This window comes from Tiliqua scincoides, chromosome 3 (genome assembly GCF_035046505.1).
Source record: "Tiliqua scincoides isolate rTilSci1 chromosome 3, rTilSci1.hap2, whole genome shotgun sequence".
NCBI classification, from domain to species: Eukaryota; Metazoa; Chordata; class Lepidosauria; order Squamata; family Scincidae; genus Tiliqua; species Tiliqua scincoides.
This window is the reverse complement of record NC_089823.1, coordinates 7,058,728-7,076,632: the sequence shown is the minus strand read 5'-3', so window position 1 is coordinate 7,076,632 and position 17,905 is coordinate 7,058,728. Positions and strand designations below refer to the sequence as shown.

Sequence of the window (17,905 nt, the reverse complement as noted above, 5' to 3'; positions counted from 1 at the left end):
AGGCTACGTGCAAATGTTTTTAGGCATCAGAGCTGAGAACGCATATTTGCAAGTAGTTGCCTATGTTTGTTAAGATATATATGCAGTGGCGTAGCTAGAGGGGGTGCAAAGCACTAAGTTTTACAGTGTGGTGTGCCAGCGGTGCGCAAGCAGCATTGCGTCCGTCTTGCTCTTGCAACTGGGAATGGCCCCGAAGGGGAAGAGGAGAGGCCGCTTGCATGCCGTGGTGAGGCTTCCTGCAAAACTTAGTGCTTTGCACCCCCTCTAGCTACGCCACTGCATCTAAGTCTCTGTCTCCTCTTTATTTTTTTAAGGATCCTTCTCTGTGCATGCCTTTGTGTTTGATGTATGTATGTGCCTATATTTATATATGTATATATTTTTCCCCTTGTGTCCTTTTCTGCAATTTTAAGTTATTTATTTTCTGTCTTGTGTTTGTGTTTTGTGGTTCACAGGTCCTCCCTTGCATTGCTCATCAGCTTCATCAACCCCTATTGAGCAGTCCCCCTCCCCTCCCCCTTCCCCGCCAGCCAATGAGAGCCAGAGGAGGTTGCTAGGCAATGGTGTGGCCCAGCCAACCCAGGACTCTGACTCTGAGGAAGAGTTTGTCCCCAATTCATTCTTAGTTAAAAGTGGCTCTGGGAATCTCTCCCTGCCTTCCAATGGTGAGTGATTCAATCTATCTCTTTATTGTTACTTGTATGTGGAATGCAACATGCTGCATGTGAAACCTGAAGGTTGGGGTTGCAATCAGATGGATGCTGCTGAGTGTTGCAAATGCTTCCAGGGATTTGGGGGCTGGGTGGGCTTGGGTTGCATTGCAGCTCACTTGTGATCCCTGTTGATTTTGGACCCCCCCCCCCTCGCCCCATTGTTGAATGACTGTTGGGGGTATGGCTTGGCTGAGCTTCAAGATACATTTCCAGTGCTGCAGAAAGAGTGTTTGGAGTGGAATAACTTTCATCCATCAGGTTTTGGTGGAGTCTTATGCAGAGTTTGCTGTTTTTGCAAAAGATCTTTAGTGGCAATAAAAAAGAAAAACTTTTATGTTGCTTTTAGAATCCCCCCTCCTTCCCCTCCTGTATGGGGTTACCTCTGCTGAACCCTGATTGTCTTCAAAGTGCATGAGGTCCCTGTGGAAAGATAATTTTGGAGTGCGCTAATGCATCATGTCGGATATATTGTTTCTGAAATTTGCAAAGAATTGACAGTGGGTGATGGTGATGGGATGCACTCCTTCAAAATGCACCATGATTTAAATCTCACTCTCAGACACACACACAGATTTCTCACTAAACCACAGTCCCTTAAGCAGAAAGTAATCATTGAACTGAACGTCAAGCAGGATGTTGGGTTTTTTCCAGGTAAACTTGTCAGACAATCTCAACATCTCATGTTGCAAAGACTGGAATTTTTTTTTGCTCTTTACTGTTAGGGTGGGGGGCACAAGCTCCACATGTGGTTTACTTTTGTGCCTTTAAAAACAAAATCTGATGGTGTTCGTGTTTTTTCATAAATGACTTTATTTAATTTTTTTTTCCCCTGACGGGGTCGTAACAAATCAGGAGTGCATGTCTTTTGACTTCAGAAATGGCAGGAACATTTAAAAAGGGGGTGTGTTGTTTTTGCAGCTTCTGGCTGAGACGCTGGTATTGATGGAGTGGCAGGCTGTGGAGAACATTCACTTTTTAGTAACATTGCATGGCCTGGGATCCCTACTGACAGTGAAGTTGCTTGGAGTGCCTCAGTGGTCCATTGGTAGCTGAAGTGTTGGGCAAGAAGAGCCAGAAATGAATGATGCTTGGAGATTAGATTGTGGAGCATTAGGAAGATGAAAAACAGTCTTGCTTTTAAATAGTCCAGAAAAGTGCTTTGATTATGTTTCACATTTGTGCTTAAGATCTCATCCAGGAGGAATCACACAATCCAGTTTAGTTCTCTGCTTGTTACCCTGGTTTCCCACTCCAACCCCTCCCCTGTGTGTGTATATCGATGCGCACACACATTTTATTTATTTAAAATATTAAGATCCTGGCTTTCCCCTCTGTGAGGGGAGGCACTTTCAGTGTTTTTAGGGTCCCACATAATAAATTAAATATTAAGGATCTAATAAACGAGAGGGGATCAAATCTATAACATTAGGTCACTTTAAGGCCATGAGTTTTCCAGCTGCCAAAAATCAATGCAATTAAAGATCTCCACAAATGCGCATGATTGGTGTTGCTAGCATTTTTCTGGTAGGATTTCCAGCTATTGAAGTACAGTACTGTAATAGCAATGAAATTGGTGCTCAAACAAGGCTCAAGAGGAGAGTCACAAAAAACACTCGGCTCAGTGAAGTTGCACAGTTTTTACATGGGCTGACAAGTCCCTAGCTACCCAGCAGATATCCACACATGAAGTCAGACTCTCATAGATCACAACACAATGCAGGCTCTGCAACTGTGCTGCAATCAGAGAGCAGAACATTTATTGTTTATCTGTTATATGGATTTATAACCTACTCTTCTTAACATGCTGTTCCAAGGTAGCTAATCAGGCACTCCAACACTGTAAAGCTCAAGGAAGCGAGTCAAGCTGCACACCACTTGGCAACATGACTTGAGTGGTCATGTAACAAAGCATCTAGAAAATATCTACCTAGTTTACAGAAGCGCAATCCTGTTTGCTCCCCCAAAATAATCCTTCTCGCCCTTTTATGCAAACACGTAATAGAGAGACACATAAGCACCCTCAGATTCTCTCATTAACACCTAGACAAAAAGTATACAGACTCACTCTGGTGAGTGGGGTCCCCATCACCTAAACTGTAAACTTCCCCAAGTGTTGAGCTGGCTTGCCTTAGGCAGTCAGTATGTCATTGCCATCGTGCCCTTTGCAACCTGGGCACCCACTGAATCAGCTTAATCTGGGATGTAGTTTGACAGTGCCAGTTTTGCTGATAACTATTAGAATATTGGCCCAGGAGGAAAATTCAGGCTCTTTGCTGGGTTTTCCTAACACCTTGTCCACCTGACCATGACCAAGGGGCAGTTCTGGGAGCTGAGATAATTTTCCTACTGTTGGGTTACCCATTGGGAAAGGAAGGATCTCAGTCCCTCTGAACTCCTTGAGAAAGGGGAGTCTGGTCCTAGAAGATGGTGTGTGTGGGGGGGGGAGTGCCTGTTTGGAGCCTGGGTCATTGAAGTGTGGGGTTACGTAGGCTCTATTCTTTCCCCCATGAAACCTCTGGGAGAGGTCATCTGGAAATTTGGGGTGGGATGCCATCAATATGCCATCAATATGCTGATGACATCCACCTCTTTCTCTCCTTAAAATGGAAACCTCTTTCTCTCCTTAAAATGGGCAGGAGGTCTGGTCTAGAGGGTAGAGCCTCCATCTGCCTGAAGATAACATCCACAAGGTTGCCAGTTCGAGGCCACCGGCACCGTGCGACCTTGAAGCAGCTGACAAGCTGAAGCCGAGCTATTCCATCTGCTCTGAGCGTGGGAGGATGGAGGCCAGAATGTGAAGCCAGATCGGAATGAAACACCTTGAATGTAGTCGTTCTTGAAAGAAAGAACCTTCTTTGAAATTGTAAAAATCCCTATTTAATAGGGATTTAGATAAAGCCTGCCTATGTAAACCGCCTTGAATAAAGTCTTGAATAAAGACCAAGAAAGGCGGTATATAAATACCTGTTATTATTATTATTATTAACTGGGGAGGGGCCTGTCAAGTTCTTTTGGCATTGCCTAAAGGTGGTTGGGAGCTGGATGTGGACTAACCAACTAAAATTAAATCCAGAAAAAAACAGTGGTTTTCTTGGTCCAGAAATCTACGATACAGGTTCTGGTTTGTTTGCTTGTTCTACCTGAATGGGGTTGCACGCTTTCTGCAGGGACAGCTATGCAACTTGGGGGTCCTCCTGGATACACAGCTTCTCCTGTGTATTCCCTGCCACAGAAAAAGTCCAACAACAGGAGAGGGGCTTTCTCACTCAATGGCCTCCAGTCCATCCCATATACACCCGTTTCAGCTTTCCATTCGCACAAATGGTTTACATGCCATAGCTTTCCATGTGGAGAGAGATTTTTCAGTCTGCTCCAATTTATGCTTACTCGGACGTCCCAGTGTTACCAGTGCGGTTTACTCCCCGTAAAGAGTGCATAGAGTCACGGCCTTTGGCATGGAGTAGCTTTCAAATCAGTCAGCCCACTGTCATTCTATTATTAACAGTATTATTAACAGTATTTATTAACAGTATTTATATACCGTTTTTCAACTAAAGTTCACAAAGCGGTTTACAGAGAAAAATCAAATAATTAAATGGCTCCCTGTCCCAAAAGGGCTCACAATCTAAAAAAATGCAAATGAATACCAGCAGACAGCCACTAAGGTAGGATGTGCCCATCTAAGGTAGGGAATCTAAGAATGGGATGTGCCCATTCTAAGGTAGGATGTGCCCATCTAAAGACTGTGACATATTCCTCCCTGAATATTTGAATTGACTCACAAGGTGCCTCGCACAGGACAAGGATCTGTGGGCAGTGGATGCCCAAATCTGCTTTGCACACTTCTGGTGAAACATCCAGAGGAGCCTGCAGTACATTTCCTATAGACAAGAGATTCCTGGGAAGGAGGGAGAAGTCTGAGTTCCTTCCTTGGATGCGACATTGGCACCATGGCAAACAGATACCTCTTGCAGCTTTCTGTGATGCAATGCCAACCAATATCTTTGGCATATGATGCCTGCAGTCCTTGTCAGACTGCAAGAGAGCACCACCTAGCAGACTTTGCAGTATCTGTACAGTCTCCTTTGCCGGAGGAAGGAAAAGCTCATCATGAGCCATGGATGCTCTTGCAGGTGAAGGCAGACCCGTGCAAAGGCCCACAGCTGTGCCCAGCCAAGCCCTGGAGTAGTGAATGTCCACTGCTGGCCTGTCATAGGGGGCACCTACTAGACAATTGTGGAGGACCAATTGAGGACCAATCAGGAGAAGACAGTTTTCTTCCTTTCCTAGCACATATCCACAGTTGCCAGATGTCTTCTCCAGTGCTGCTTCAAGGGCTGGGTTCTTCTTCTTGGACCCTGAGCCGCTGGCTGTCTTACAAGGAACCAGTGAGGAAAAGTGGCAGTGGCTGACCATCCTCTTCTTCTCCCCAGTGCCATTGACAACGCTCAGAAGTCCTATGCCCAAGAATTGGCACAGCATCATGTGACCAGGACATCTAGGAACTGTTAAAATGGTGCCGTGGAGGACAGGCCACTGATCCCCCACTTGCCTGGTACTGATGGTACCCAGCTGGGAAGGCTGACCAGATAGTGGCCAGGAGATGGTCCTACTGTTGCCATGGCAACAAAGGAAGAGGGCAGTAGTAGTGTCCCAGTGTCTCTCTTGTGTCCAGGTGTGAGGCACCTTGGGGGTGGGGAACACACTCTGGGGGGGCGGCCCTTATGGGGCTTCCACCTCAGAAAAACCAGAACCACCACTTCCTCCTTCTAGTGTCCTGGGTCAGGGAGCAGCAGTGTCATAGTGCTGGAGGAGGCAATGGGGCTGACTGTACCCCAAGCTAGGCTCAGGGGGTACACTGAGCCCAGGTGTGCACCACAAGCATCTGCTGCTTCCTCATATGCTGTGAATGCCATACCTGCCTTCAGAGCTACTCTGTGCAAACGCCATAGAACTGCTCTTGGATTATACGGTTTCAGCAGCATGCAGTCCTGTGTGGGTGGATGGGGTGGGAGAAGCAGTGATCACATATTCAGATATTCCCCCATGGGGGAAGAGAATCCAGCACCTAGATAATAAAGTCTGCCTCTCTAAGGATTTGTACCTCACCTCTCTCACACGAGGCATCTAATGGAATGGAATGAAAAATCAATAAAACTAAGCACAGAATTAACAAAATAAAATCTCCTCTCCAAATGTGTTAGTCTTTAAGTTGTCACAAGATGCTTTGTTTTTTCTCTACCGCAGACTGACAAGGCCAGTGGCATAGCTAGAGGGGGTGCAAAGCACTAAGTTTTACAGGGAACCTCCCCGCAGCTTGCAGGGGGACCCTGCCCCTCCCCTTCAGAGCCCCCATCTCTTCATTTGCCTCCATTTTGCTCCCCCTGCCTGGATGGCTCCAAAGGGGAGGGGCCCCTTGCACACTACAGCAAGGCTCCATGCAAAACTTAGTGCTTTGCACCCCCTCTAGCTATGCCACTGGGTGAGGCTCCCCATGCAGCAAGAAAAACAAGAGAATATGAACAGCAAATTCATCCATCATTTAAGAGTAAAGTGGTGTAGCAGTTAGTTAACTATTTAAAAACCAGATGTGAGGAGGAAGGCTAGGCTTGGCTCTTCCTTTTGGCTGGAATCTTAAGCATCCTTACCTGGGAGTAAACCCTATTGAATGCCCAAGGGTGAAGATTTCTCTATGAATCAAAAACCTACTTTGGGCATTTCACTCTGGTTTTTGGTCATTTTGCACTCCTCTCTCTCTCTCTCTCTCTCTCTCTCTCTCTCTCTCTCTCTCTCTCTCTCTCTGATAAAGGTATTGATTCTCTGGCTCTGTGTTTTTTGCCCTGTAAGCCACTACATTCCAATCAAGCTGATTGAGTGAAAAGTAAACATGCCAGCAAGGTAAAAAGGGTTTTCTTTTTAGTCCGTAAGGTTGGGCCACCACTACCATAAGCTCCAATCTATTCCACTCTTTTGATATGGGGCCCAATCCTATCCAACTTTGCAGCACTGATGCAGCCTCAATGCTACTCCAAGTTAAGGGGACAAATGTTCTCTGACCTTGAGGATGCCCCTGTGACTGCCCCCCACCCCCTGCAGCACACATCCTGTTGGCAGGGCTGCATCAGAGCTTGAAAGTTAGATAGGATTGGGCCTTAAGTGGCTTGAAATCCAATGACTTCTGTGTTGCTAAGGAAATTGGTTTACTCTCCCAAATTCACATCCTCAGCACAATGAACTGTATGTAGGGAGATGATCATTAACAAAGAGGTGGTAAATTTCTCAAGGGTTAATGCTATCTGACACTGCCCTGATAATGGGTATTGGAAGTACTGTGGGTTTTCCACCATTTACAGAGGAAGATGCATATAAGGAAGGATATTGAACAAACTCCAGATAACACAGATGAGACTTCCATTCCCTGTGACTCCCAGGCCAGACAAAAGGCTGAAACTGGGTTCACACATGATCTGTGGCACACCAAATACATGCAGAAATGGGAAAATGCAACATTTTAATTTGAGGAGAGGGGTGACTATTTTCTTCAGCAAACCGGGCAAGGGTACTTGCAAAGTTTTTTTTTTTTTATGTTTCAAAAACTTTTTGTGACCCACCAAAAATGGTTTCACGACTCACTGGTGAGTTCCAGCCCAACATTTGGGAAAAACTGAATTAGGCAACTACCTAATTATCTCCATCCCTTGGCTTTTCATTCAATTGTGGTTCATCTTAACAAATCAGAGTTTCTGACCAGTTGGTTAATTGTGAAGTTTCATCTGTTGTTGTTCAAGTTGATCTTTGTGAGTTTCTTCACACCTGCATCAGGTATATCTCTTGATAATGCTTTTGCTCCATGACGACTTGCAGCTGAACCATTGTGTTTGAGGTGAATTGGAGTAATATGGAAGATTTGAAATGGATGTTTCATATGTTCAAGGGATTTCTCCCATGATGTTTTAGGTATCAAGTGTTGTAGGTGCTTGTGTGAAAGTACGCAAAGGTGTTGTATTCTTTTTGGCATTTTGTGGTGTTTTCTGGGTGCCCCTGTTGGACAGCCCAATTAAAAACCTTTACATACTGTTTTTAGAGTAAGACCTTTAACACGGGCCTATTCAAAACTAGAACAAACCAGAGAAATTTTGCTTTACTAAATCCAAGAACAGATTGTGAATCCATAATGTATGTAGTACAATTTATTTATTTAGATTTGTCCAAATAGTAGTGTTACCCTGCACATGCCCGATCTCGTCTGATCTTGGAAGCTAAGCAGGGTCAGGCCTGGTTAGTACTTGGATGGGAGACCGCCTGGGAATACTGGGTGCTGTAGGCTTATACCATAGTCTTTCGAGACTGAAGGTTGCCAACCAGATTGGAGGAATGCTAGAGTTTGTATAGGTATAAAAATCCACATAGGTATAAAAATCCACTAAAATCCTTTGTACAGGGTTTATTTTAGAAAACATAAAAAATAGAACTGAGAAAGCCTACAATTATGCCTGGAGACAGTGGCATAGCTAGAGGGGGGCAAAGCATGAAGTTTTGCAGGGAGCTTCACTGCAGCATGCAAGCAGCCCCTCCTTCCCCCTTCAGACCCATGCTGGCTGGGGGGGGGCAAAACAGAGGCGAATTCCTCCATTTTGCTCCCCCCTGCCCGGAATGGCTCTGAGGTGGAGAGGCCACTTGCATGTTGAGGAAAGTTTCCCTGCAAAACCTAATGCTTTGTCCCCCTCTAGCTACACCACTGTCTGGAGAAAATGTTTATTACAATTATATCCCACCTTTTGACCAAGGAGCTCACGTGCTTCTTCCCCCTCTACATTTTAACCTTGCAAAAAACACTGTAAGGCAGGTTAAGCTAAGAGAGCGTGACTGGCCTCAAGTCACCCGGTTTTATGATTGAGGGCAGGAATTTGAACCCATATTTTCCCTGACCTACAGCCCAATCCTATGCATGTCTGCTCAGAAGTAAGTTCCATTGAGTTCAATGGGGCTTACTCTCAGGAAAGTGTGGATAGGATTGCAGCCCTAGTCTGCCAAACTGGCTCTCCCTTGTAAGTGTGAATAGGAGAGGGATACAAATCAACACTGGGACAGTGAGGGACAAGATTGAATAAAATATGAGAGAGCAGCATTACGGACACAGCCAAATGCCCCTCAATGATGCTTCCAGGTTACTTTGGAAGCTCCTTATTCTGAGTCAGGTCATAAGAATATCTAGCTCAGTACTATCCGCATGAACTGAAAGTGGCTCTCCAGTTTCTAGCAGAAATTTTTCTTTGCCCTGTCTGAAGATGCTGGAGATGGAACCTGAGGATGTGGAGCAAATGCTCTTTCACGGAACTGCAACCCCTCCTTAAACATGGTTGGTTGGCAACCTTCAGTCTCGAAAGACTATGGTTTAAGCCTACAGCACCCAGTATTCCCAGGCAGTCTCCCATCCAAGTACTAACCAGGCCTGACCCTGCTTAGCTTCCAAGATCAGACGAGATTGGGCATGTGCAGGGTAACAGTTGCTGCACCTTAAACCTTAAACATGGTTTAAGTTGAAACCTTAAACATGGTTTCAATACAAAATGTGTTACCTGGAAGAAAGTGCTGTTGATTTCTGTGGGGCTTCCCTTGATGTAATGTGGGGGAGTTTAAGATGCCACAGTACATATGTCAAACTAGACGGAGCTTTAGTTTGCACCCTACGTCCAGACAACTCCAGTCTCTTCTCTTAATGGCTGTTTCTCTTTGCTGTGATGAAACTGAGTTGCGCCTTGCAACTTGGTGTAATGTGGTGGGCGTTAGAGGAGGCTAATTCTGAATTGTTATCTTAGAGCAGGGGTCTCCAAACCTAGGCCCGGGGGCCAGATGCGGCCCGCAGCAAGCCTCTTATCCCCTGAAAGCCTCTGGCCCACTCAACTGAATATGACCAGAACTATGCTCCGATTGTGTCTATAGGGTGTTCTGAGGGTCAGAGAGGTTAAATGAATGAGCCCATTCATTCATTCATTTATTCACTCATCTAAGTTCCATCTTTAATTTATTTATTTAAATTTTATATTTAAATTTTTTTTCATCCCTCAACACCATGCCAGATATTTGATGCGGCCCTCTGGCCAAAGAGTTTGGAGACCCCTGTCTTAGAGAGAAGGAAGGAAGCAGTGTGCAGTGTTGGGTCCCTTAATAAAGCTGCTGGAGACTCCTACATCCCCCTCCCTCCTGACATTTACCAGTACAGTTGGGTTTTTAACCATGTGGTTGACCTTTTGTCTTTTGACAGTTGGGCATCTTTTTTTCCACCACTATACACATGCAAAATGAGCTTGCAGTTAGAAACAGAGAAGCTGAGATCCCATTAAAGACCGCAGTGTGGGCTTTTCAACAAGAAGAAATGCTTAAAAGCTAGTCCAGCGATACTGGCTAAAGATCTCCCCCTCTGCCACAGATTTGTGTGGAGACATTAGTCAAATAGTTGTTCTTTCAGTGATTAGGGCGTTTGTGCTGGCCTACCTTACAGGGTTGATGCGAGGATTATTGTGGCAGTACATAAGGTGTTTTGCAAAAATGGTTGGCAACCTTCAGTCTTGAAAGACTATGGTATAAGCCTACAGCACCCGGTATTCCCAGGCGGTCTCCCATCCAAGTACTAACCAGGCCTGACCCTGCTTAGCTTCCAAGATCAGACAAGATCGGGAGATAGTGTTCAGTATAGGGAGATACTGAAGGTGTTTTGCAAAGTGCTGCGTAAATCTACAGTATTTGTAAGCATTATCAGGAACTGTTTCTAGAAAACCAGGTGGTGCAGTTCACAATCTCTGTCTTAGAAACCCTACTGAATAATCCTGTATGTCAGGGGTTCCCAAACTGGGCCAGGGAAGCCCTGCCTGTACCCCTTAAGGGGTAGGAAGGGGGGGAAGGCTGCAGCACAATCTCCAGGATCATGCTGCTGCTGGGAGAGGGTTGAAACTTAACTAATGCAGTGCCGTCATATGGGGAGGGGGTTCAGGGAGCCCTGCAGTCTCCTCCTCGGTGCGGTGGCGTAGCTAGAGAGTGTATAAAGCACTAAGTCTTGCAGGAAGCCTTATCACAGTGTGGAAGGGGCCTCTCCCCCTCCCCTTCAGAGTCAGGCATGCACACCTCCGTTTTACACCCACCACCTGGAATGGCTCCAAAGGGGAGAGGCCTCTTGTATGCTACGGTGAGGCTCTTTGCAAGACTTCTTGCTTTGCACCGCCTCCAGTTCCACCTTTGCCACAGGGCTGCCAATGCCTCTGCAAGTATAAAAATAATGATTGCGACCCACTTCCTGTTTGTGATCACAGAACTGGAAGTGGATCATTATTGTTATTTTTAGACTTGCAGAGGCATGGGGATCACTAAGGAGGGGTCCATGGGACTCCCTGCATCCCCCAGAGACAGGAGCTAGGTATGTTCAAACCCCTGTCCCCGGCAGCGGTGCAATCTTGGTGATCACATTGCTGCCTTCCCCCCCCCAAGCACTTACCGCTGTTCCCAAACTCCCTGTGAGTTTGGGAACCACTTCCAGATGTGTTACCTCCTTGTGGGGAAGACTCAGACCAGTGTGAAACATCAGGTGTCAAACATAAGGCCCACTGGCCGGATATGGCCCATGGAAGCTCTTTATGCGGCCCCCATGATTAACGGGGGTGGGCAGAACATAGTGGTGACGGGCAGGGACAAGGCCAGATGGGGCCTCTGGATGCTGAAATTCCCTTGAGGGATGCAGTGATAGTGCACCCATTGCACCATTAGTGCACCATTAGTGATAGTGCACCATTGGTGGTGCTGCATCGCCATATGAAAATTAGTTAGGATTGGACTGTTAGTAGGTTTATTATTAGTAAGGATAATTATATATTGCTTTTAAGTGGAAAGTTTACAAAGTCGTTTACATAGCAAAATTAATGAAAAAAGTTATATTTCCTTGTCCCAGAGGGCTCACAATCTAAAAAAGGTACAAAAGGAACCTTAGCAAACAGTCACTGAAAGTGTCACAGGGATGAGTTGTACTCCTTTCTTATGTATAAGACAAACATCACTTAACTTAGTAACTTAACTAAGTAACAGCCCTTACTTAGTTCGTTTGCAGGATTGGTACATAACTTAAATTTAGTATGTACAAGAGTTGGTACGAAACTAATGCCTCCTCTTTTAAAATTTTAATTCTGGCGCCACATAATGTGAGTGTGACTGGGTGGTCACTAGATGTGTGTAGTTTCACCACCTGAAGTGGCAGTGCGATATATCTCATGAGTGTGGTGCATGAGCAGTTCAGAACAGTGTATGTTTCGGATACGCCTATAAAACAAAGGGCCGTGATTGAATTGACTTGACAATGCCATTGGCATTTTTGAGACCCACCAGGTGCTAACTTGAGCGCATGGGTTGTGAGCGCTTGGACGCCTCACCCAGCGGTGGTGCTTTTCGAAGGACTCAGGTGGGGAGGCTCTGCCTCACCTGCCTCCCCTTCCCCCTCACGTCCCTGCCACTCTGTATGGTGAGACCATACACACACATCTACACATGTGTGTACACACCTCTACACATCTACACCCCTACACCTACATCTACACCTACATCTACACACACATCTACACACCATACACACACATCTACACATACACACACATCTAGTGACCACCCAGTCAAACCCACAACTTTATGTGGCACCACATTCGAAATAAGGCATTACTTTCGTATCAACCCTCGCATTTTCTTGCTCTGTATAGCTGTGGTTGGTCCATGTCTGTTATTGAACTATATCTTCCAATAACAAATAATTTAATAATTAGAACGCCAGCTTTTAAAATATATAGTTATTGGCATTGTATTTTAGAGCTCATTTAAGAGAAATGTGAGATTATTTATTATGTTTGGGAGCCATCAGACGGCAGTGCTTTCTGCCTCAACTTGAGGGTGTCATACTACCCTACTTGCTCGTTCACCTCTGAATACTGAGCCCTTGTTTCTCTGCCTGGTGGCCATGCAACCCCCATGCCCATTCATTCAGATGAACACGTGGAAGGGACAAATTTAGGCATTCATTTCTGAAGCGGAAAAGCCACGGTTTGGGGACGTTGGTAGCTCTGTTTCCTGTCAGGAGCTGCCTGCATGGAATCACTCTCATCTATGCCAAGGGTAGCGTGGCAAGGTGTGTTCTTGTCATAAGAAGATAAGAACAGCCCCACTGGATCAGGACATAGGCCCATCTAGTCCAGCTTCCTGTATCTCACCGTGGCCCACCAGTTGCCTCAGGGAGAACACAAGACAACAGACACAACCTGTGTGTCCTGGTGCCTTCCCCTGCATCTGGCAATCAGATGTGCCACTGGTAGTAACTGGTGATGACATTATTGCCAGTTACTTTCCAAATTGGGAGGCCCGATGTGAGGTGACAAATACCAGTATGGGGTTCAGGGTGGATGGGAGGGCTTTTTCAATCTCTGCCCGCCAAGCCAAGCCTCCTATAGCTGTTTGTTGCTGGTCTCGCTGCTGGGTGGCAGCTTCCAGGAGTCCTGCACATACTACCAGACACCACTTCAAGTTCCGCTGGTGGTACCTGTACCACTGGTTGAGAAACACTGGTCGAGCAGCCTAATCCTGAGCTGCCCATTGCACTGGGACTGCCACGTTGGCATCCTGTGTGCAACAGGGCTGCTGCTGGCAACTCCTTGGGTGAAGGGGACTTTCATCCCCTTCCCCCAGGTAAGGAAAGTACCCTGCAATGGATGTGGTGGAGCAGAGCTCCCTCCTGCCCCGCTCCCTCTCCCGGCACGCCTCCTCCCCACCCTCTCCCCGCCCTCCCTCTGTTTTCCTCACCCCTGAACGCCTCCTCCCCGTCTCCCTCTATGCCCCTACACACCTCTCCACCATCCCACAGTCCACACCACTGCCAAGTGGTGGAGCACTGGCAATCCACTAGCACTAGCCCAGTGCCGGCTGGCGCAGAGCTTCCCCTGGGTCTCTGCTGGCACTGAAGCCATGAACATGCTTTACGGCACATATGCGACACTCACCGCTGACAAAGGGCTGGCGGTACAAGCTCAGGATTGAGCTCTAAGCCATTTAACATGTGAATAAAATGATCTCAGGAGGATTTTGCCTCCAAAATAGCCTAATGAATTACCCGTAAAACAACTGTACCTATTTTCTTCAGACAAAGGTTTGATGATATATTTTGTTTTTCTTTTACCTTTTCCCCTCTGCTTGAAACTTAAAATATACATATAGCCTTTTGTTCTGGTTTTGGGTATTGTTTTTAAGAGAGAGTGTGTGGGAGTAAGCAAGATATTGAAGCCTTTAATCTCTTTGTTTGCTAATTAACTAACGGACAGAAAAAGCTTTGTTCAGTCTCTATGGTGGGTTGATGATATTAGTGTATTATTGATGTGCTAGTGGGACTTTGGACCTCTTCAGCTGTCTCATATCCGTCCTCCTTGCCCCCCAGAGCTTTCTTTGTGTGAAAAAGAAATTCTGCAGACTGGTAATAAATATGTCATGCACAGAGTCAGTGTGCCTGAAGCCTGTGTGTGTGTGTGTGAGTGATGTGGTTGGTGACTTTTCCATGCTTGATAAGGAGAGACACCAGTTGAATCCAGGAGTCCTGTAGTCATCTTTCTGCAGACCTACAAAGGGTGACCTTTTTGAATCTCCGCGGTCTATAAATCTGTCCAGGGCATGTGAAGCAAGATCCATGCAACCCATCCTGCCTTCTAAGAACAACCACCAGCTCCCAGCACCCTCCCTGATTGCTGCCCTCTCTAAATGGATTTCAACTGCCTTCCTTCTTTACAGTTGTGTTTCTGTAGAAGCTTTAGGCAGCTTAGACTTCGGATGACAAAAGAGAGACTTTCTGCTCTCTAAATGGTGAAAATAAGCTCAAGCTTATTTTGGTTGGGGCTCCCTTAATAGTTAGCGAATTCATTCCCTCTCTGGATAGAAGAGCTGTTTCAACAGCAGGGCTGGTGGAGATTTTGCAAGAGATTTGTGTTGCACTTCTTTTTTTTTCCTGTTTTCCCCTTTTTATTTCAATTGATCCCTCCTTGATTTACCTTCCACAGCTGTGTAAACTCTGCTTAGAGCCAGGAGCCCATCCAAAATAACTAACACCTGGGGAGAAGTGCCGCCATTGTAAATCCCCGTGTAAATCGCAAATGTAATACACGTGGAATGGCAGGAGAAGGATTCTTTTCCGAAGATACAACTGTGCGTTCTTTTTGATGAGGGGAGCTGCATTCTTTCTGAAGCCAGCCTGGGGCATGTATGTGCATGTGCTTTGTGTTCCCAAGTGGTTTCCAAAAAGATGATGAAACTTAAGATAGCAAGGAAAAGGCATATTTTTCTGAGTTTCTGCAGTAGCCTTTTAGCACTTATTAAATATGTACATTGCTTTGCCACCATAACTCACATTCAAGACAATTTGACTTGTAAAAAAAAATTCACATAACAAAATATAAAGTAGAAGGTGCTTCCGGTAACTTTCACTGCTTAGAAACCTCATTTTGTTGGGCATATCTTGGAAGAGTGGCAAACTTACTCCTTTTCAATACCCTTTATTGCTGCTTTTTGTACTGCGGGGCAGTTTGTTGGCCTTCCCATAAAGTGTGGATTCAGGTGGCCCCTTTCCCTCTTCCCTCTTTCAGTATCATTGTGCTGCCACAACCTACAACATAAGAAGAATCCTGCAGGGTCAATCCAAAGATGGAGCTAATCCAGCATCCTGGTTCTGACCATGGCGAGCCAGATATCTCTAGGAGTGACATCTCTTTGTGTGCCCTGGTCAAATGTGACCCAGTACTGGGCATTTGCATCTATGCCTTTTTTGTCCTAGACAAGTGGTTTTCAAACTTTTAGCACCGGGACCCACTTTTTAGAAGGAGAATCTGTCAGGACCCACTGGAAAGGGATGTCATGCCTGGAAGTGACATCATCAAGTGGGAAGAGTTTTAACAATCCTAGGCTGCAATCCTACCCACACTTACCTAGGAGCAAGTCCCATTGACTATCATTTGTGAAAAGCATATACAGAGTAGCTTGTTAAAAGTGCAGATCACATACCAAATGCAGCTGCATACCATGATACCATCAAGTCTAATCTATTAAAAATATAATGTATAATATGAGGTTTGTTGCCCAGTTCTAGTTTGTTTGTTGCCCAGTTATAGTGGAAGTGGACTGGGACACAAAAAAAACAGACATGAATGTCCAGGATGCCAGTGACCAGGATGCCTTTGACCTGGACACAACTGTCCAGGACGCAAATACCTTGGTACAATCTTGAGGAAACTCCCCCTTTGTCTTCAACATCTCATATTCAGAAGTATCTTGCCTCTAAACCTGGAAGTTCCAGTTAATCACAATGGAAAGGGCCATAAATGGAACTTGCTCCTACATGAATTTGTCACAGTTTCCCACCTCTGAGCTGAGAGTTATGGGCTGCCTCTGAGAGGCCCATAACTCTCCCCTTTCTCATTGGTCCCCTGCAACTAGTACACAATGGCAGTGCAGTTTCTGTGCAACCAGAGCATGACTTGCACTGATGAATGGCAAGATCTGTCAGTGTAAGCGCATGATAGGATTGGGCTGCCTGGCATGGATCCGTGTGACCAGAGCTGCATTTTTTAGGAAGGACCACTTGGCATGCTAGCTGAAACCAGACAAAAGTATTCCTGGCGTCAACTGCTACCTGTGTTTCCAGGAGCATACCCAAGCTACGGACCTGGTCCTTCAAGGGGAATGCAACCCCATCCTGAACCAGCTGTAAACCCTTCCCCAAATCTGCTTTCTTATTAACCAACAGCACCTGTGTCTTGTCCACCTTATATATCATTTTATTAGACCACATCCAGTCTTTCAGAGTTGCCAAACATTTGTTCAGGACTCGCTCAGCCTCCCTAGTAACAGATGGAAACAAGTAGAGTTGGATAGTAATTCTTACTACAGTAGAACCTCTTTAAGTTGACCACCCAAGGGACTGGAGGAATTGGTCAGCATAGGGAGGTGACCAACATTCGGGGGGAAAAAAGGCATTTAAATATTAACATGTTTAGCTACCAGGACAGCAAATGCAAGGGCAAGTTATTATTTAGACTGGATTTTTAAAAAGTTTTATTGCAAATATCAATGAGAATTGATCCTCTTGTGCTGCTTACTATTTATATCATCTGTATCTATATCAAGAGACAGAGAATAAACAGCCCACAATCAGTGTTTAAAAAAACCCCTGAAAATTCATAAGCTTAAAAAAATTGTACGTAAAAAAAAAATACTTGCTTTCATAGCAGATAGGCAGACCAATGCTATCCCTTGCCAGCCCGTAGCATGTTACATAGCCCCAACAGCTACAAAAAAACAAAACAACACTTTTGTACTTCGGCTGCCTGGCTTCCACTGGGTCTGCTCAGATTCACTAAATGCCAGAAGGTTTTTAATATGGTCCCTCACTAAAAGCTGTTGAGAAAACTCCACAGTCAGGGAATAAGAGGACAGGTCCTCTCATGGATTGGGAACTGGTTGAAGACCAGGGAACAGAGAGTGGGTGTCAATGGGCAATTGACAAAAAAAGTGGAGAGAGGTGGAAAGTGGAGTGCCTCAAGGGTCTGTCCTGGGACTGGTGCTTTTCACCATCTTCATAAATGACCTGGAAACAGGGATAAGCAGGGAGGTGGACAAGTCTGTGGATGACACTAAACTTTTCTGAGTGGTGAAGACCAGAAGGGATTGTGAAGTGCTCCAGAAGGACCTGTCCAAACTGGTAGAATAGCAGTTGTGTTTCAATATAAGTGTAAAGTAATGCACTGGTGATGGGAACCAAAGTGAAAGGATAGTGGCTTCACTATGCACAAGCAACCTCATGTCCCTCACAACTTGGTACATGTCCAGGTACAATTGGCAGCTGGTGCAAGTCTGTCAGCTATGTGTAGTGTGCCCACCTATAAAACCCTTTCGCACACGCACTAGCAGGCGTAGGGAAGGGATTGTCGCGTGGCTTCTTCCTTTTCCAAGATGGGACAAACCAGACAAAACGCAGGCCCACAGAATCGCGTTCAGTGGGCAACTTACGGAGGGTAAATTAATACTCTGTAATGGTCGAAGTGGTCAAGATACAACTTAAGGAGGTGGTCAATATAGAGAGAGAAATTTTATTAATTTAATTTAATTTTAATTGACTGGGAAGTCACACAAAC

General features: G+C 45.6%; 1 protein-coding gene and 2 pseudogenes across 3 annotated transcripts in view; 2 read left to right on the top strand and 1 right to left on the bottom strand.

The window, feature by feature from the left end:
* TENM4 (teneurin transmembrane protein 4) overlaps positions 1-17,905 on the top strand; it is a 367,138-nt gene that overhangs the window by 74,426 nt on the left and 274,807 nt on the right. For 2 of the 3 annotated variants that reach the window (XM_066622506.1, XM_066622505.1), the window contains exon 3: positions 456-665. The exons of the other annotated variant lie outside the window; for it this stretch is intronic. In XM_066622506.1, coding sequence (XP_066478603.1) covers positions 456-665 — 210 coding nt within the window. The remainder of the gene's footprint in view (positions 1-455; positions 666-17,905) is intronic. 3 annotated transcript variants of the gene reach the window in all.
* LOC136646998 (5S ribosomal RNA) lies at positions 7,922-8,040 on the top strand (annotated as a pseudogene).
* On the bottom strand, positions 9,115-9,228 carry LOC136646638 (5S ribosomal RNA; annotated as a pseudogene).